A 20620-nucleotide genomic window follows, 5' to 3' on the forward strand; every position below is an offset into this window, starting at 1 on the left:
ATTCTAATTCCCTGCTGAGATAAGAATGGTCCCTGGAAGAGTCCCTGTGGAAATCACTGGAGGCAGTGGTGGGCTTGCAATTGCTTCGCGCTCAGGAAAACAGTAATGAATAATCTATTGGCACTGCAGGAGGGATGGGTTAAACGGATATTGGTTAGAAGATACGCAGACCATTGGCACACATTGAAGTGTGATGCCTACATTTTACACATGTAGTTATCATGGACAAACAATGACCTGTTTTGTAAGATAGCATACAGTACGCAGTCAGTCATGGTCCCAAAGGTATTAGCCTACTTCCTATAGTTCTGGATACTGGATCTACAGTATATGGTGCCCAGCTGTCCACGATGCACATTTTAAAACAAAGCCCTTGTAATTTAAAGGGATAGTTCAACCAAAATTAAAATTCGGTCATGAATTACTCGCTCTCAAGTTGCTCCAAACCTGTTTACATTTCTTTGTTTGGTTGAAGACAAAGAAAGATATTTAGAAGAATGTTAGCAACTGAGATTTATCGGGCACCGACTAGCATAAATAATTATTATATATTTTTTTTGTTTTGTTGAACACAAAAGAAAATATTTTTTTGAAGAATTAAAGAAAACAAAGTTCTGGGGCACCTTTGACAACCATTTTAATGGTAGTGGGGCCCCAGAGATCTAAGTTGCTAACATTCTTCCAAACATCTTCCTTTGTGTTCAACCAACAAAGAAATGTATACAGGTTTAGACAACCTGAGAACGAGTAATTCATGACAGAATTTTCATTTTTGGGTGTACTTTCTCTTTAAGGTGTTCCACATATACTAGTTTAAGGAGCAAATGATGGTGTTGAGGTGATCTTTCATATATTTGATATGGGCAGATTTACATTAATCAACAGAAATAAGAGGATGGGCTGAAAATAACTATCTAAAAATACACCCAGAATGTTGAATATTAGCTATTTGAAGGGTTATAGTGAATTTGGGGGACGGCCGCATCATGTTTAATGGCCTGTCCATTGAGACATTATTCACCTTTAATAAGTCTGGAAATAGATGTGCATGGTGGGTTTGAGGAAAAGGCCTCAGATCATTTTTTACTCACAAAAACTAGAATGTTTTAGCAATGTGGCTAGAAGATAACAGTAAATAAATAAGTAAAATAAATAGAATCCTTCTTTAATATAAAAACACATATTAAAAATATTTATTTTTAATAGTTACATTTTCATATCAGTCAAGAAAATAACACTTTTATTTTCAGAATGTATTAATATCACTACAATCATAATTTTTTAATTCACATTTTTTTTTCTTATAATCCAATCTGCACACATGTTCCACACTTTTATTCTTTGCACTTTTAGAACTGCCCACTACCGAATACCTCAACTTGTACAAAACGTTCCCTTCACTCAGAGGTCATTGAACACGACACGGTTTTCAGCACCACATTCAGAAATTAGATTTTACTTTGCTCCCATGAAACTCAGTTATTGAATCACTTTAACTCCTTTACTTTGTCCCATAAGTGCCTGAAAACATATCCAGGGCAGAGAGGTTTCTTACCCAAAGATGCTTTACTTCTGAAACTTCGACTATATCTCAGTTTGATTCTGTTGTCTGGGGAGCCACCCGAGCTACCTTTGAAGTTGAGAAATATTAGCGTGAACCAAGAATAGCAAGTCTGCAAGAAAGTGTGTCTAGAATTTAAAGTCTTTCATGTGACGGATGATGTTGAAATTTACTTTCGCTTTGCTGTTAGAAACAATTTAACCAGCACAATCTCGCGGGAATTCAAATGTTATATATTTTATGGGATGGCTAATTCGTACTCTCTTTCACGTTTTAGTACGATTTGCTTTCGCACTTATAATGTTAAGGTTTGAGGGTAGGGTTAGGGAGGGGCTTCAGTATTGCCTTTTTCTTATAGGCCTACTCTAATACGTTATGACACTTCACATATAGGCCTAATACTAATTCATGCGAATTGCCAATTTCGTACGAATAAAGTACCTCAAAAAGTACCTTTTTTATGCAAACCCAAGAAGCGAGTTAGCATTTTAGATGATATCGAGCCTCATGTTAGCTTTTCACTTCTGGCGAAGTATTAAACGTCAATACAATAGGAACAAATGAAGAGTTTGTGGAGTCAACTCCATTTTTTCAATATCATTAGTTCTTTTATTTTGTTATCATGTTTTTTATTGTGTTATTTAGCTGTATTTGATTTAAGTTATGATGGCTTACATCAAAGCAAACCAACTGTAGTTTGAATTATATTCATTGGAATGTACAATAAAAAACATAATTCGAGTTGTCTCATTTTGGAACCAAACTCTTCAAATGTTGTGTTCGTTTGTAAAGATTATATTAGACAAAACGTATAAACATTAGAAACCTTGTTAATTACAAATCTTAATTTTTGCGATCTTTCAAAAGTCTATGAGAAAAATGCATCTAGGCTTTCGTTCGAGGAAACCGGGGTGGCGGCTCCGGGTTGGCACGCCATCTCTGTTTTACTCCATTCCTGTGAGATCCGGACTGGCAAAACGTTTTTTAAACGGAAACCTGTTGTGATGACACAAGAGTTGAACTATGGCAACTGAGAAGGCCATTATTTGTGTTCTTTTTGAAGGATTTTGGAGCCTGATGAAATTGGTATAAATACGTGTTGAATACTTCAAAATACGTGTCTTCATATATCTTCAATTGTTGCGATACCGAGCTTTACTTGGACCCATTGTGCGAGCTGTCTCTTTAATACCGCGTGGTTGCTGCTGATTATGCTGACATTCTTGACACACCCCCAAAACAAGAGAAAACGCATCTCAAACCATGTTGCACACCGTTTTCAGAAAATGTATCGTTCCCGGAAACAGTAGCAAAGTGTTTGAGCTTGAACGTGCCCCAGGTGGGGTTAACTGTGCATTTCAAGATTTCAGATTAAAAGTCCGGGGTCTAATGTTCTTTTGCAATCCACCGAATATACTTGGGTATATTAATAACTAATCTTCATGCATAATGAACAGTTGAGGTTATCGAATAATGACTTTTGGCTGTAGCTAGTAATTTAGGGTCACATTACTCTCTATTGCTCTGGGCGTCCTATCAATATCACTTCAATGGTTGTCGCCCCCATGCACCTGTGGGCCCATAGAATAATTCAGAGCTCTAAATTCAAAACATTCATCACATTTACATTTATGCGTTGGGGTAAACGCTTTTCTCCAAAGCCCTTTACAGTACATTCCAGCCATACATTTGAGTATGTATGTCTATGCCACAAAGTAATCCTCTATCAGTTCAACTACAGGAATAAAGACAAAGTCATCACTAAGGAATGTTATTGAACAAATGAAAACTGGACTTGGTACTCAAACGACTGCCAAATTTAGTGCCCGTATTGCCTGTTCCAGCCCTCCGGCCCTGACAGCACCACAGGGTAAGACTGATTATCATGAGAATAATTGAGAGAGAGGAAGAGTCGGAGCCGCTTTTAATAGAGCTGTTTCTATCTTCATACTGATAAATAATGCACAGCAGTCAGCATATTTGGATTTAACAGATGATATTGACCTTTTTGGGCAGATAGTGAGTTGGGAGAGACACTAGGAAAGAAGAAGGGAGAAATTGAAAGAAAGAACGTGATACTGTGTGAATGAATAATGAGTGAGTGGGGGAAAAAGAGAGAGACAGCCTTGAAGACCAAGCAATCAATCATGCTGATATTGTTGATCTGCCTTGCGTATTGTTATAAAAATCTCAAAAAACATACATAGATTATAGAGTGACAGTCCATTTCCCATTGAAGAAATCAGTCACAGTTTACTGGGAACCTTTATCCATCATTTATAACCACGTTTCGTGAGGCATCACATGAAATGTTATCGTGAATAAGTACCTCCGTCATTTTATGCTACACATTAGTGCATCTGTGAGGTACTGTACAGTACAGCACTGTGCAAGTACAACATGTTATACGTGAATACAGACAATTTTGTGTAAAGCTGTGTGCAGAATGAAACAAAACATAAATATGCAATAAATAAATACTTACAAAACTCTGTAAAGCTATGCACGATGCATGAGAAAATCTTTATATCTAATGTGCGCAAGGAAATGTTTCTGATGTTTATATCAATGCACGAAGTACCCCAACTATTACTGCACTGCATGTCTTACAACACTTCCCTACTGTGCTTGTCTGTATGTACATATTAGAATTAGATACTTGGTGCCCTTTTCCAGTAGCTGATAGCTTTCGTCCAGCCTTTCTCCACTGCAGTGATACAAATCCAGTGACATTTCCTTTGAGCATTAGATGTTACACAGCATTATATCACCATGTTGCCCTATGGGTGCAATAGTGAAGTGATTGCTTTTTAAATGACAGCTTCTCAGAGAGCTACACGCAATTTTATGTGTTCCTAAAAATCTGCATGCAGATCTTTAAAATGCATTACTTTGATTTGGCAATAAGAACAGTAAGTAAACATAAAAAAGTAGCAACATCATAAGAATTGTGTTTGGAGTCTGACATTACCCGAAGAACAGCACCATCTAGTGGTTAGATCAAATAACACTTAAGGTTTGTTGTGTGAGGTGTTTTGGCGTCTTTTCATCTTGTTTATGAAAAGGATGTTCAGGAAAATACCGAATCATTTTCTTAATCTAACTCACTATAAATTTCCTATCCTATATTCTAATATTTTAATTATACTGTATCAATCTCTGAGTGTTTTATGAAAAAAATCATAATTCTAAAAATAATAACTAGCCTAATTATTCATTGGTCTCTTATGGATATTAACTATAAATGTTTAAAACGTTACATTTCTCTTCACGGCCCTGATATCGGTACAACACAAGCCGGTATCGGTAAGAGACCGATTATTCTAACGTAAAAGTCAGTTCATTAGAAAAGTGCGTTCAAATAAAAAGTCAAATGGAAAATGTTTAACATTGTAAAACAAATTCGCCAAAAATGTGTTTATAACGATACGTCACATTTGACAAAAGTGCGAGAGAAAATTATTTTTGTAGTAATAATGCAAATTTCCAATGCATACAAGTGCAAATCTGCGCTCAACTCAAAGACATTAAATGAACAAAAGACAAAAGATTTCTGCCTCATGTTAGTGGGTTTGAGAAAGCCAAGAAAAATTGTTGTTTCATATACTTTAAAACAACTTGTTGACACTTTTGTAAGCCACATATTTTTGTTCAGAAATTCAATCAAAATTAGTTTGAATGGCAAATATCTCCATGTATGGAAATGTAGCCATCAACCGTTCCGTTTCTCACGCCAGTGGCACAACATAAAGAAACAACAGTTAGTTTATAATATTTCATACAAGTGCAAACAACAAAAATGACAAAGTCAATTTTCCACATTGCATGTCTCATGCATGTTTTGTGCAACAAGAGCCTAGACAGAATTTAAGTTAATTCTGAAGACTAACGTTTCTACTTTGTTCCTCTGCTATATTTATCGCTTGGACTTCACGATATTTGCGAAGCAAGCGGAGGTCTTGCCTTTCCTAAAAGAAAAAAACGGAGAGAGAGAGAGAGAGAGAGAGAGAGAGAGAGAGAGAGAGAGAGAGAGAGAGAGAGAGAGAGAGAGAGAGAGAGAGAGAGAGAGAGAGAGAGAGAGAGAGAGAGAGAGAGAGAGAGAGAGAGAGAGAGAGAGAGAGAGAGAGAGAGAGAGAGAGAGAGAGAAGAGAGAGAGAGAGAGAGAGAGAGAGAGAGAGAGAGAAGGTGGTCCCACTCTGAAAACACCGTTTCTAAGCAGGCAGTCTGTCTCAACCTCATACTTTTCTTCCATACTCTACTCTTCGCTGAGGCGATACAAACACATTAACAATCGATACTTTCCGACACAGCATGTTCGTGTTAGCTGCCATTATGGGATTACTATATTTTTACTCGGACTGAAGTTGTGTAAATCTGCGGTAAAATGGAGAGAGGAGCTGAAACTGGGGTGAGGAGGCTGGCCCTGGGAATCTCGCCCTCTTACTGCCTCCGTCGGCTGTAAGAAAAGCCCTTTCGAGGTAATTATAAACCTTTATTTCGACTTTAAACTTTTACGATTTTGGTTTGAAGTGAACGCAAATGTCTTAAATGTGTATCTTGAGCCGCATAATCACCAAAACCATCAAGCTTCGGTTGTTTTCAGTTGATACGGGCCTCGAGAAAGCGACTGAGCTCTACTGGCCGGAGAGTTTTGGGGGTAAATCAGCTACATCGGTCACTTTTCAGCATTTTGAGGATTTCAACAACACGTCTGGTTCCGTAAAGGTCTGTCGGCGGACAGACTTAAAAGAAAGAGTGTTTCAAGTTTGTGTGGAGCGGTGAAGAAGTTTAGAAGTAGTGTCTAACTTTGAGTCTTTGTGGGGGGCCCAGTGCGAAAGTTAGGTCGCCGTACAGAAAACTGAACCGTGCGAAGCGTTGCATTAATGTCATGTTAAGTGCTTTAGGTTATCCGCTTTATTACCACACTTTTCTCAGATACATTATTACTGTTACCACTTATCCCAAGAGCTTCAAAGTATGAAAAATAATATCATGCTTTAAAATATGTATACAGAACTTATAATGTCAGTAAATCTTATTTATTATGTACGTAAAATTCATATCTACATAGGTGTAACCTTGTGAGCTTTAACATAATGTATCTTGTGTTGATTATTTGTCTATTCAAAAATTTCTTTAGTGGACCTTTTTTAGATTTACATAAACGAGTAATGACAAGAAATATACAACATTACAATAAACAATAAGGTGGAATAAAGATTAGGCACTGGGAAAAGGATAAAACAGTAGACCTATATACAAATATTATAATACAAATATTAAATATAATAAATAGATTTTACATGATATTATAAACAATAAGGTGGAATAAAGATTAGGCACTGGGAAAAGGATAAAACAGTAGACCTATATACAAATATTATAATACGAATATTAAATATAATAAATAGCTTTTACATGATATTATAAACAATAAGGTGGAATAAAGATTAGGCACTGGGAAAAGGATAAAACAGTAGACCTATATACAAATATTATAATAAAAATGATAAATATAATAAATTGCTTTAACATGATATTATAAACAATAAGGTGGAATAAACATTAGGCACTGGGAAAAGGATAAAACAGTAGACCTATATACAAATATTATAATAAAAATGGTAAAAATAAAATATATTGCTTTAACATGATATTATAAACAATGTATTTGCACATGGATTCTGTCTGTAAGCAATTTAACTTTTTACCATTCACATAAAAAAAGATATACATATACTGTATATACAAATTAGAATGAATTACTTTTTTACTCTGTGTTTCAGATTTCAGCTAATTTAGCATTTGTCAGAAGTTCGGACAGTCGTGAGGTGTTCATTGTTGAGATCACTGAGTACCGGACTGAAGGTGTCCTCTTGCGGCTTTGCCGGTGTGACGCTGCACCGTGCACAGTTTGGATGTTGTCTTGGAGATGAGGATGTGCTGCTGGCAACAGGAAGGAAGGATTTTGACATGATGGGGTGCAGGACGAGCAAAGTCCTACCAGAACCACCCGCCGATGTCCAACTAGACCTTGTCAAAAAAGTAGAGCCTCATCAGACTGATGTCTATAAAAACTTTATTAAATATGAAGGTGGCAAAACAAACTCGCCATCCCCTCAGGGTCAATGCCAGGCTTCTGCGAAGGTGAGTCAATCCCCTCTCCCGACTAACGGGCAGCCGGAACCCGGTGATCCCCACCGTAAAAAAGTGGCCAAATACAGGGCCAAGTTTGACCCTCGAGTGACCGCTAAGTATGACATCAAAGCTCTGATAGGTCGGGGCAGCTTCAGTCGGGTGGTAAGAGTGGAACACAGGAGCACACGGCAGCCGTACGCCATCAAGATGATCGAGACCCGTTACCGTGAGGGCAGGGAAGTGTGCGAATCCGAGCTCTGCGTTTTGAGACGCGTGCGGCACACCAACATCATCCAGCTAATGGAGGTCTTTGAGACAGCAGAGCGGGTCTACATGGTGATGGAGCTGGCCACCGGCGGTGAACTCTTTGACCGCATCATCGCTCGTGGGTCCTTCACCGAAAGGGACGCCACACGTGTGCTGCAGATGGTTCTTGATGGGGTAAAGTACCTTCACATGCTGGGCATCACACATAGGGACCTGAAGCCTGAGAACTTGCTTTACTATCATCCTGGTGCTGATTCCAAGATAATGATCACAGACTTTGGCTTGGCCAGCACGAGGAAGAAAGGTGATGAATGTCTGATGAAGACTACCTGTGGAACACCCGAGTACATCGCTCCTGAGATTCTCGTCCGGAAGCCATATACTAATGCAGTAGACATGTGGGCACTGGGGGTCATCTCCTATATACTGCTTAGTGGCACTATGCCTTTTGAGGATGACAATCGCATGCGCCTTTATCGACAGATCCTCAAAGGGAAGTACAGCTTCTCGGGGGAGGTAAGGACAATGCGACATGTCGTATGCTTTACTAACATTCATTCACTATATAAAATCCACGTATATACATTTTTGCGATTGTTAAATAATTTATATTTATTATATTATTTTTTTTAAGTGAAAGTTACCAAAAACAATAAATAAAAACAGATTTTAGTTATTCATTTGGGAGTATTTGCGTGGGGGTTAAAAACACCTGACTTTAAATGAAATGTATATCATTTATCTTCTATATTTAATACGTGTATGTGTTCCCTGGGAATCAAACCTGAGAATCTGGTGTTTCTAGCTTCATGATTTTCCAGTTGGGCAGCAGAAATGCTCAATTACAGCTGACATCCGTCAGAATGAATTACTGTACACATTCAGTATGTGAACCATGAGCTTAGAAATTTGGTAAACCACCTAAATAGAAAATTTGTTTTAAAAGATTTTAAAGAAATATTTCATTGTCACACACGTGACATGACACAACGAAATTCCTGTATGTCACATAGAAACATTTTCCTTGCATTCAACATTGATTTAGCGGACGCTTTTATCCAAAGCGATTAACAGGAGAGAGAATTTAACATTTTATCAGTGAATCCACAAAAAAGTTTACATAATATCAGTATGAGTTTTAGTAAAACTACTCATGACAAGACCTACAAGATAATCCATCTCTGGTGATGTATTCTCTTTTTATAATTTTTAATGGCTGATTCTGTGATTATGATCATAAAGATTTGTCGAGAGATGGGTAGATGACAAAATGTCAGATTAGATATACATTTATTTTACGTAACATTTACTTAACTGGCTAGAAAATTTTCATCAGAACATGTAATTTCCAAAACTCTCAGTAGTCTGACATTGACTAAAAACCTATCACTACTATCTGTAACCTTTCTTTAATTTTAAATAGCTCACTAAAATGTCTATTTTAAAGCTCACGATCCCCTTCTAAAACTTGGAAAAACTGTTATTTTTTGCAGTTCTGTTATAATCTTTAAATAGCACAAAAATCACACACTAATTTATCCTAATTGTTCTACCACATTTCTTAAAACATATCTGCATACATTTGAACTTTATGGCCCGGCCTAAGCCAGCACTATCCTCTAGTTAATTTGGGCTAAATTGCTTTTATTAAAATGCCTTAGAAAAAAACATTACTGATGTGCATCTTTAGACAAAACAATGGCACAGACATATTTTAAGATATGTCAGGGCAAGTTATTTTCAGTTACTCAGCTCAAATTCAGTTTAGCCTGGCACTAGTCTTTATCCTTGTCTGTAAAACCGGGGCTATACGACCAGTTTCATATTTACCTACATGGCAGAATAGACGTTGTTGATTTTCAATCTCAGGTTACCTTTTTTGTTAACCTGTGTTCTAATGACATACTAAGTGTGTGAGGTCTAGTAAAAGTATGTTTAAGGCCCCGCTGAAAGTAATCTGTCTACTGTTCTACAGCATCTTGAGGTCACTGAGGCCTTTACTCAATACATTCACTACTGCATTCCTCAATGGAATTATACCCAACAAAGCCACCATCACAAAAGCAGAACACAAAAGGCTATAATAGTCCTGCCTCTCTGTCTGGCTTTTGCCTCCATGAGCTCTGTTTCTATTTATCACAAGTTCTGAATTTGTTTCAGACACTTTTAAACCATTGCCAAATGTTTCTTCTTGTATTTTGGACTCGGATTTCTTGACGTGTTTATTTGTGGACTTGGATTAATCGATTGTGCGTATACTTGCATGCACGTTTTCCTGCGATAACATGTGATTGCGTTTTTGGGAGTATGTACAGTATGTGTTTGTCTTAGGTGGTTGATAACCAGCCCGAGTCTTATTATCGAGTGTTATCCCGCAGTAACCCCCTGCATGAGCGTATGATGCAGAGTTCCTGGCAGAGTGTGTGTGCGTCAGGGCCTCTTTGCCGCTGTGAGTCACAGACGAGACCAGTGTTGGCTTTACAGGGAAAAGCCCTGGAGGAGTATTGGTAACCAACAAAAACCGAGCAATGTTTTCTCTCTTGCTTATAGATGTGCTTGTGTGTGGCCAGTTGTCATAACATACAAGGACACGCACTACTAATATAAAATGTGCCTGGAGGAGTGAAAAATTAACTTGACGTTACTAGTTTATATGTTTTGTGTTGTCTTGGGCTAAAACATTTATATTGGTCTGACCTGGCACAGTTGATAGGGCCGTTATGTTTCACTGAACTTGAATTATGTCCCCCAATATCAGCAGTTGTCATAGTTGACCGCTTCTTGCATATTTTATTTCCTTCTATAAATGTGGTCATAGACAACAGAGAGAATTAGCTGGTTAATTTTAAAATGTTAGCAAAGATCTGCAAATTAATAAAAGCGAGCAAAGTGTATGTATCTAAAAAAAGTATGTTTGGGATTATAACACCTAGTCCTATTAAGCGAATCATTGTTATAGAAATACAGCATCTTCAAAACTGTAAGGTATTTGCATATAGCGGATAAATAAATTGTCATAAATTATAGTTATAAGTAAATATAAATATAAAAAACTAATTAATATTATAATATTAATACTGGACTTATAATTGGAGTTCTATTGAATTGAAATAGAGTATATCTTTCTGGCAATTATAACTATATGGCATTTACAACCATAAGGCTTTATCTAGTTTAGCGGCGTTATAGCAATGAAAAGGTTTGATTCTCATGGAATACATGTAAAATGTTTGAATTGAATTACCAAATGTGAAAAATTCCCAGTAAGTATCTTAGAATCTTTTGAGAAAATTAGTTTTATTTCATTGCATGTTATAAATCCCTGTTTTCTATCATTCTTTCTTTCTGTCAGCCATGGCCAAGCGTCTCCAACCTCGCTAAGGACTTTATCGACCGTGTCCTCACAGTGGATCCTAATGAACGGCTGACTGCTGGCCAGGCACTTAAACACCCTTGGATTGTCAGCATGGCTGCTTCCTCCTCAATGAAGAACCTGCAGCGATCCATTTCCCAGAACCTCCTGAAGAGAGCCTCATCACGCTGTCACAGCACCAAATCAGCCCAATCCACTCGCTCCAGCCGCTCCACAAAATCCAGCAAGGCGCGGCGCGTACGCGAGAAAGAGCTGAGGGAACTCAACCGAAGATACCAGCAGCAGTGTATTGGGTGACTCTTTGTGTCTTACTCATGCAGACTAAAACATTGGAGAACGTTGGAGAGAGTAGAACAATATTCAACTTCCTCCTCTATCACAGAGCCAATTAGAAGAGAATCTCCTAGGAAACTTTCACTCGTTTTCTCTTTTTCTGCTGTTTCGCTTTTGTCTGTTACCTTTTTTGTAAGTGTTTTATTTATTTATTGTTGGTGTTTTTATTGTCGTGTCTCGTTCATCTTTTTATCTGATTGTATCTGTTGAACAGAATTTTTACGTTACTGGAAGGACTGAAATACACGTTTGCTGTTCGAGACCTTCCTAATTTTTGCTGTGAATTATTTGTTTTGGTACCCATGAGTGACAAGTTGATTGCTCTTCTGTGAGAGGAAATGTGCTGTTTATTCATTAGTGACAACAAATCAAATGGCCTTGGAATAATATTCATACCAATCACATTTGATATCAATGGGCTACATCTGTTCTATTCAGTCTTCCAAGCCTTTTGGAATTTTTTTTTATTCTTCTGCAATCCTGCTTGTATAAACCCTACTGTTAATATCAGTTGCTAAAATCTGCCCAAAAACTATACCGACATTTTATAAGTAAAATAGTCTGAGGCTTTTGTACCCTTTAGATTTGGTGAGTGAACAAACTTCATATTTATGCATTTATAACTTCAAAGTCACCTCTTTTAGAGGATTCATCACTGTTCGATCTGTCTTAACATGCATTCTGGTCATTTATCATATTAACTCATATTGATTATTCTCTGACAGTGGATGACTTTGAACTCTTTCATACTTTCTTATTTAACACAACTTTTGTTCTTTAAGCCAATGAACAATCATCGAAGATCGTGATAGCTTACCCCCATTTGTCACAAAAGAGCAAAGATGTGCCAAAGAAACTCCGGTGTGCCTGAACGAGGAGCGTTTGGAAAGACATATTTTCTCGTGAAAATAATAAAACTGTGATAATATTAAGAATTCTCAAAATGTATGTTTTAAATAAATACATTCTATGTGACATTTTATGAAACTTTATATAACAAATGAAGGGAAAAAGCAATATGTACTTAAGTTCTGTCTCATTTCACAGCAAGTGCCATTAATTTGGTTTAAAAGTGATGAAAACATCTTTATAAAATAGCAACATTTTGGAGGTTTTGTTTTAATTACAGTTCGACAAAAGAAATTCTCCAAGCTTTTTTTATTCACATTATCTCATGTTTATGCTTGTTTAATTCTCTCAAACGTTAGATTAATTTTCCCCTTTTTGGTCATGTTTATTAGAAAAATTAAACCATTTGTAAAATTGTGTTTTTGCCTAAATTTTAAAATGATTAGAAATTGAAAAACACAGCATATCTGTTATTTGAGAGGTCATGTGTAAGTTACATCACACAGTACATTTTCAGTAATATCCACTAAAATGCCTTTAATAAATCTTGATGTCAAAAGGAGTAATTCTATATATTGGGAAGACCACTGTTTGTATATCTCTATACCCCAAATCTTTTTTTTCAAGATAATAATTATTGTATGAGTGTTCCTTGTTAAAATCAGATGATTTTCTAGTAAGTTTAAGATTGGTAATGAAAATGGTCTTTAAAGTGCCAAAAATATGTATGATTTAGTGTTTCACTGACATGCAAGTATTTGCAGCTGCAGTTGAAATAAAACTGCAACTGTTGTTGGTTCATTGAGTTTAATCCAAGGCCAATATCTTTTGAAAACAAATGCTTTATTTCTGATGTTTTTTAAATGAAGATTTGTGGTAGAACATGTTCATTAACTTTTTCAAAATAGTGAATTAAAGATTTAAAAACAATATGACATGCCTGCACAATAATTCATTTATTTGCACCTTTCTAACACCAGCTCGTTCTCCACCTTGACCAACACATAAGAATAATAAATATAACATTGATTCAACATTCTGGGATAGGTTACCTTGATTTCTTATGAACCAATTCAAATATGAACCATGTTGAATGTTTACCATTTTCTGTTATAGGAATGTGACAAAATATTAAACGGAGTTAATATTTTCTGAAAAGCACATTATTATGTGTGTGGCGTCACTGTGGAAGAATGATTAATTTAAGTTGATGTTCTTGGCAAAAATCTCCAAATTCCACGTGAAATTAAATAATATTTCTACAATATTGTAAAAGAAATGTACTATATATAATACAACTAAACCTCCAGCACATTGCAAAAAGAGGCAGAATATTTCAAATGGAACTGACTTTTATTTTGAAAAACAAATAATGGCGCCATTCTTTTGCAGTGTGCTTCACATTCCACACAGAGCCAGACAGGTTCGTATCATTATATAACTTCAGTTTTATTTATAGCTATAAAATATATTCAAATCTCTATTTAAAATATGTGTTCCGCATGAATGTTTTATCATTGTCTGGGGCGTGGCTAATTCAGTCTTCACTCTCAGCTTCAAGATTACGTTAACAGTTATACAAAGGGCACATGAAATCAGTTGCAGAGTAACTTATCCTCCACGAATGCAATTGAACTTGATGCATATAACAGTTAACAATAATCTCCTCAACAGTAAACAACATTATTCTGAAATTTGTCATTGTCACAGTCTCTTTGCTTGTGTCTTCTCACAGGTTTAGAAACATGCTTGTCTCGAATATTATTCTTTTAGCTGGTTCATGGGATGAATAGAGTCATGGAGTCCCAGGCAGAGGGAGGAGGCAGTTCATCCAAAACATGCGAGTCCAGGAGACGATCATTGACAAAGAAAAAGACCCAAAGGTCCAACACAAGCAAAGAGAGACTGGGCAATGTTTCGATAACTTCATTTTTCAATAATACACCCCCATGTAAACTGGCCTGCCCTCTGTGCAGTAAGCTTGTACCTCGATACAAAATTAATGAACACATAGACTCGCAGTGCCAGATGTTTCTTGGGGACCAGGAGGTCAGTAAAGACAAGGAGGAGAAAATTATCGAAACACCCTCTATTGGCACGGTTAGTCAAAATGAGAGGAAAGACATAGCGGAGAAAACGGCTGAAACAAGTCCATATTTTAAAAAGAACTGTGTGCAAAAGCAAGATTCATCTGACACTGATTTGCAAGCTAAGGTGGTAAACATGGTTGGTCTTGGAAGTTTGTCTTCTAAACTGTCAAAAAGAGCACCTAGGCTTCCATGCGCCTCCGGTGTCTCTGCAGATGATAAGGCCAATAATGGAGAGTTGAGCAGTTCACAGAAAGAAAACTTTACTTTTGAATCAGTATCCTGTGTATTGGAGGCAGTTAACAGTTTTCCATCTGGACCTGTAGCTTCTAACCAACTTCAAGTAAAATGTATTGAGAAGCGTGTGGCAGTTCTGGCAGAAACATCAACCAGTAGTGAAATTTCAGTGAAATCTCCATCCAGAGTACTGAAGAGGAGATCCGACGAGGGTCAGGAAAGTGACACAAACAGTTCAGAAACTGTCGCTATACACAAGAAATGTAGACGTATTCAAAATAAAAGTCAATTTCCGATCTTTAGAGGACAAGAAACTAATCTCAGCTCAGATCAAAGTGTCTGTGCCTCATCAAGTGTCTGTGATGTTCCATCATCAGCGAGTCAAACCAAAAAGGAGAACACTCACAATGTTACTGAATCTGATATGAAGGCTGATATCAAACCACAGGATGAGGGCGAAATGCTTAGCAAAGTGAAAGCCACTGAGGGTTCAGAGAATCGAAGCACCAGGCAACCATATTACCTACAGAACTTTCGGACTGTCCTGGAGTCAGTGTTGGAGAACGAGGATGATCGGATGCTTTTTAATGAAGATGACTTCTCCGCCATTCAGAGTTTTCAGAACTTATCAGGTACAAATCACTTTTGCATCTTTGTTCTGCTGTTGCTTCTATTGTTTTTATTGCAGTCTAGGTGTTGTTACAGTCCAATGAAATGTGTTGTATTTACCATATGTTACTACATATTTAAACTCATGTCCACCACCTGTCTCTTTTTTCCTTAGCACCCAGTCAAATGCTTTATGTACGTCTGTTCCAAAGGAAACTGAAATGGCTTCAGGTCAATAAAGTGGAATACACAGAGATCAGTTCAGACCTCGGCCCTGTCATTCAAGAGCTGGTTGCTTGTGGCTTCTTGCAAACAGGTTCATACAATAATTTGACAGTCCCTTGTGAGCACACCAGGCCATTTATTTAATAACATAACTTATTAAATTACTTTATATTAAAATAATAAAATTAAATTTGTCTGTCAGAGAAAGCTAACAAAGGTGCAGAAGTTGCCTTGAGCTACAGCTTATAGGTTTCTTATGTTAATAGAATCAGAGCTTCATGACATCCATGAAGTTTTGGATTTGCTGCCTGCGCCGGAGCTCAGAAACCTGGCCAAAACGTTCCACCTTGGCCGTGGAGGGAATTTGACCCAAAAACAACAGTTGGTAGAGGGACTTCTTCAGCTGGGGAAGCAACGGTCATTGTTTGCTGGACAAAACCACACGGCAGGTGTCATACTCAAGAGGTGAGATGTGTAAACTGCTAAATGCATGCAGCATGACCAATACATTAGCTCAGTAGAGAGATAAGTGTTATAGAGGATCAGCAGAGGTTTCTCTAATAGGCATTACTTGTATAGGTAAATTATAGCACACAGAAATTTAATATAGAGAATCACGTTCTTCTTTTTACTGCACACTTCAGGTACTTTAACTTTCCGCATTGTTAAATGTGTTTTTTCCTCTCCTGCAGGGCCAAACAAGCAGCAGGCTCCTGTGTGCGTCTGTGTCGCAGATCTCGTGCTGTGTTCTCTCGTCTGCTGCTTCTCTTTTCCCTAACAGACACTTTGGAGGAGGAGGAGATGGCCGCTGGGGGTCAAGGGCAGCTCTACACTATCCTGCTTGTCAACTCTGGCCGCCTTGCTTTCCCAGACTACACTGTAAATCGTTCAGCCAGGCTGTTTCAGGACAGAGATGAACTCATCAGGTCAGTTTTTATGTTTTGTGTTCAGAAAATTCTAATAATCTAATAAATAATTTCTTTTCTAGATATTTTATTTCATATATTTAGCTTTTTGAAATGTTTGATTTTGCTCTTCTGTACAGGTATGAGATGGCGATGCGTACGCTGCAGGAAGTCATTGGTGCGATGCAGGCAGGCAATTGGGAAGACGCCCAAGGCCTCTATACCGCAGCAAAGGCTACCTGGCATGAGATTAAAGACACCTGTGATTTAAGGTTTGGCCAAGTATCTTAGATTATTACAATATAATTTTAAATATTTAATTTCACAATGTATTAGAAATCAGTTTGTGTATGCTTGTAGTTATCAAGATACACTGCCTGTTTTCCTGCGTTGTTTCACTGTTGGTTGGACCTATACTCGAATACTGTCTCGTGGAGTTGAGATTTTGCAAAGACTTCGATGCTATGAGGTGGGTGTTTTGCACTCTTGAACATGAGCTAATAAGGAGTACTGTAGTGAAACAATTTGTCCTTGCCATTGGTGTTCCACGGGTTCACTGAATTTGTTATCATTGCTGTTCTGAAATGTAGGAGGCTGTGGAGGAACTTCGGCGTCTTCTGTCTCAGTCGGTTTACTGTGTGGACAGCAGGGGGCGATGGTGGGACAGGCTCGCTCTTAATCTCCAACAGCACCTCAAACAACCTGAGCAGGTACCATAAATCAAGGGTTTTCAGTCCTGCCCCAGGGAGCCTGATATCCTGCTGAGAATAGATCCAACATTTGCCAGACAACTAATCCAAACTTACTTTTGCTGCTTCAGGTGTGTTTGATTAGAGTTTGTGTCAAACGATGTAGGACACTTCTCCAAATCAAAAGACTGAAAAAAACAGTTATAGATCACACCTCATAGATCAAAATAAACAGACACAATCCATTGCTTTCATGTTTTTTTAATATACACATACAGTATATTAGGGCTGTGCAATTAATCGAAAATTAATTGTAATCATCAATTTTGGCCTTCAACAATTACAAAAACAAAATAATCGAGGTAAAACAATTATTATGCGGCATTTCGTTTTGCATGGATCCTCTCTTTTCTTGTGGTATAAAGCGCGCTTTCCACTTTCCTTTACAGTGGTTCAGCTGTGCTATTTCTGAACATGTATTTTTCAGTTGAATTCACAGTTTAAAAGCCAAGTTTTAAAATTGTTCTATGTTGTTTTAAAGTTAACAAGGATCGGGATCTAGATACTGGGCAAAATAATCGGGAATATGATTTTTGTCACAATGGAGAAGCCCTACAGTATATGTACCGCTCTTAATGACATTTTTAATATCAAGGCCATCAATGCCATTCGAGATGGACTCAATGACCCGCTGGTTCGAAGAGGTCATCAGTTGTCGCTTCATCAACGGGCTTCTCGAATGAAAGAATCCGCAAGCTTTAAGAAGTATCGGCTGCTGCTACGAGATCTGCCCACTGTCAATGTGCAAGATGTCTGTCATGTGAGTACATGATTTCTGAGGAATTTTACTGCTATATACAGTTCGGCACAATGAAATAATGCATGTTATTTTGTCATCATAGTTACTCAATACTTGGAGAAACTGTATGAATGAGACGTAATCTCAAACTAAAAGATCTTACAAACAACATGACAACATTAATTCAGATATGTTAACATCAGGTGACGATACGAGGACAGCTTTTTCCTCATGAGGGTGGCATGGGTAAATCAGTCTTCCTCATAGCAGCCAATATGGACGAAGGCTCCAGAACCGAAAGAGACACTATGGTCATGTGCTCTGTTGAGGATCTGGCTTTGGCACACTACAGAACTCTGGGCTTTGATCAAGGTCTGTCAGCATATTGTTTACACACCACAGTGATGAGGACATTTAAAGTTACTTTGCAAATGTATGACATATTGTAGTTATTTTCACTTAAATATATCTTGTTTTAAACACATTTACTTATGCATATCTTAATGCACTTGAATTCAACCTAGCCCAGTTTTTTTCATAATAAACCAATCCCATTGTTTATTCAGAAAGCATTCTGCCGTGTCTTTTATACTGGGCTGTGTTGCTGACATGTGTCTCCTATTTAAGGTATTCACGGAGAAGGCTCTACATTTTCCGCTCTGTTTGGACTCCTCATGTGGGACATTGTCTTCATGGATGGGGTTCCTGATGTCTTCAGAAACCCCTACCAGGTACAAATCAAATAAGGAGTAAATGCAGAGCACCTCTTGCGGTTTGGGTCATGCCTAAATGTTGTAATTCAGAACAATGATGGTTTCCACTCCTTGCCCTTTCCCCAGAGTTGTCCTTTGGATTTGCACACTGATTGTTTCTATGGTAACCGGCGGGAAGCCATCGAGTCTCGCGCTGAGATGTTACGCGAGGCATCTGAGGAGACGCTGCAGGAATTGATCGCTGATGTGTGGAACGGGCAGGAGGGGAAAGTGTGTGCGCTGATAAAATGGGAACTCTTCTCCTCTCTACAGCAGGCACAAGTAACCATAGATATTATCACACATGTATTAAAGAGATGCTTTAACTAGAATAATCAATTTTCTCGTAGGATTTATGAGCATATACATTGAACATGATTATTATAAGTATTAATAACGTTAACTTAGTATATTAATAAAATAATATGTTTTAACTTGGCTTGCTTCATTATCTTGGACCCTTTTTGATCCATGTATCATTTGTGATTGGCTTTGCCTGCTCTTGGTTAAGTGTGGTTTGGCAAAGCGTGTTGCCTGTAGTGGCATGTTTTTATGTATTTTCTTTCCATGGTTCTAGAGTCTGGTGGCATGTCTAGGTGGTCATTTCTTAAGTGGCGTGGTCCTCAGAATGGCAAAAGACTACAGGCACTGCAGAGCAGGACTTCCAGATCTGTTAGTCTGGAATGCTTCCAACAGAATGTACAAGGTAAGGAAATAAATCAGATTTATTCCATTTTTTAATTCACTGTTATCCACTGTCATTACTTAATGGCTGTTTGTTTCCTAAAGGAGCTATATATGGTTTCTGTTTTCATGTGCTAAAAATAAGAAAGTGTTGCCTTGTGTTCCGTAGCTGGTGGAAGTGAAGGGCCCTAATGATCGTCTGTCCCAGAAGCAACAGATCTGGCTGGATGAGCTCTGTAAACTTGGTGCCGATGTGGAAGTGTGTCACGTCACTGCCACCGGAGCACGAGGAGCTCGGCTGGAATAAAGATGCTCTCACACTACAAAATAAAGACGCTCGTACACTACGAAAATAAAGACTATTGTGGCTCACCAAGCAAGCAAACTGTGAAAAGTTTCAAATGCACACCAGCTGGATTTGATGATTGTATTTAAACTTTTGTTTGGCATCAGATCTGGTGAACTAAAAGAAAGATTATTTATGAGATTATAAGCAAGTTTAAAAAACAGTGTTTGTTCTCTCCATCTGAACCCTGATTAATGCTGCTTTACCCCAAATGACCTCATGGCATTTGGCTGACTGATTTTATTGGTGCTTATTCAAATGTGATGTTTTATTAATGACAAATATTAAAACCTTGACATTTCTTGGGTATTTTTTTGTTTGTTAAGATATAAAGTTAAACCACAAATCAACAGTTATAAGTTATAGCTGAAATGCTTGAATTAGTATACAACTGACAAATAATAACAGACAAAATAAGAGTGTGTAATGCTTGAGCAAATTAGTAGTTTTGGACCTTTGAGTGTTTTTGACTAAAGCTGCTGTGTATTGTTGCGGAAGTATGTAAAGGTAATAGATAATCAAATTCTTCTTATATTAGGTATAACCTTAATGTCTGACAAACAAACCATCAAACTTGAATAAAACATGGAGTGGTGCACACAATGCAGTTTTATGGGCCAGAATGGTTTTAATGCAAAACCACGGTGCCTTCTTTATGACGTTACTCATTTAATCAATTTATTGTGTCTAGCTGTCACAATAACCAATCACGTACGAGCGTAGCGTTCAGTTTTAAACGTTGTCTATTGGCGGAACGGCCATCCAC

The 20620-nt window shown here is 37.6% G+C and overlaps 2 protein-coding genes across 4 annotated transcripts; both read left to right on the top strand.

Annotated features, from left to right (window-relative positions):
• The first annotated feature begins 5667 nt into the window (after positions 1 to 5667).
• Positions 5668 to 13443, top strand: pskh1 (protein serine kinase H1). Of its 3 annotated transcripts, none has more exons than XM_079465364.1 (4): positions 5760 to 6039; positions 6165 to 6218; positions 7348 to 8482; positions 11319 to 13443. In XM_079465364.1, exons 3-4 carry the CDS (start codon positions 7535 to 7537, stop codon positions 11634 to 11636), a joined length of 1266 nt encoding a protein of 421 aa, XP_079321490.1. In that variant the 5' UTR covers positions 5760 to 6039; positions 6165 to 6218; positions 7348 to 7534; the 3' UTR covers positions 11637 to 13443. The 3 variants fall into 3 exon arrangements, with proteins under 3 accessions (XP_079321488.1, XP_079321490.1, XP_079321489.1); XM_079465363.1 differs by having other exon boundaries at positions 5788 to 6039; positions 6165 to 6286; XM_079465362.1 differs by lacking the exon at positions 6165 to 6218 and having other exon boundaries at positions 5668 to 6039.
• A 394-nt stretch (positions 13444 to 13837) lies between these two features.
• On the top strand, positions 13838 to 20463 carry fan1 (FANCD2 and FANCI associated nuclease 1). Its single transcript, XM_079465356.1, has 14 exons — positions 13838 to 13944; positions 14257 to 15477; positions 15630 to 15770; positions 15946 to 16144; positions 16372 to 16605; positions 16725 to 16856; positions 16945 to 17053; positions 17175 to 17294; positions 17929 to 18093; positions 18276 to 18444; positions 18700 to 18803; positions 18912 to 19106; positions 19402 to 19530; positions 19678 to 20463. Exons 2-14 carry the CDS (start codon positions 14307 to 14309, stop codon positions 19813 to 19815), a joined length of 3006 nt encoding a protein of 1001 aa, XP_079321482.1. The 5' UTR covers positions 13838 to 13944; positions 14257 to 14306; the 3' UTR covers positions 19816 to 20463.
• Positions 20464 to 20620: the final 157 nt, after the last annotated feature.

This window comes from Barbatula barbatula (genome assembly GCF_947034865.1).
Source record: "Barbatula barbatula genome assembly, chromosome: 10".
Classification (NCBI taxonomy): domain Eukaryota; kingdom Metazoa; phylum Chordata; class Actinopteri; order Cypriniformes; family Nemacheilidae; genus Barbatula; species Barbatula barbatula.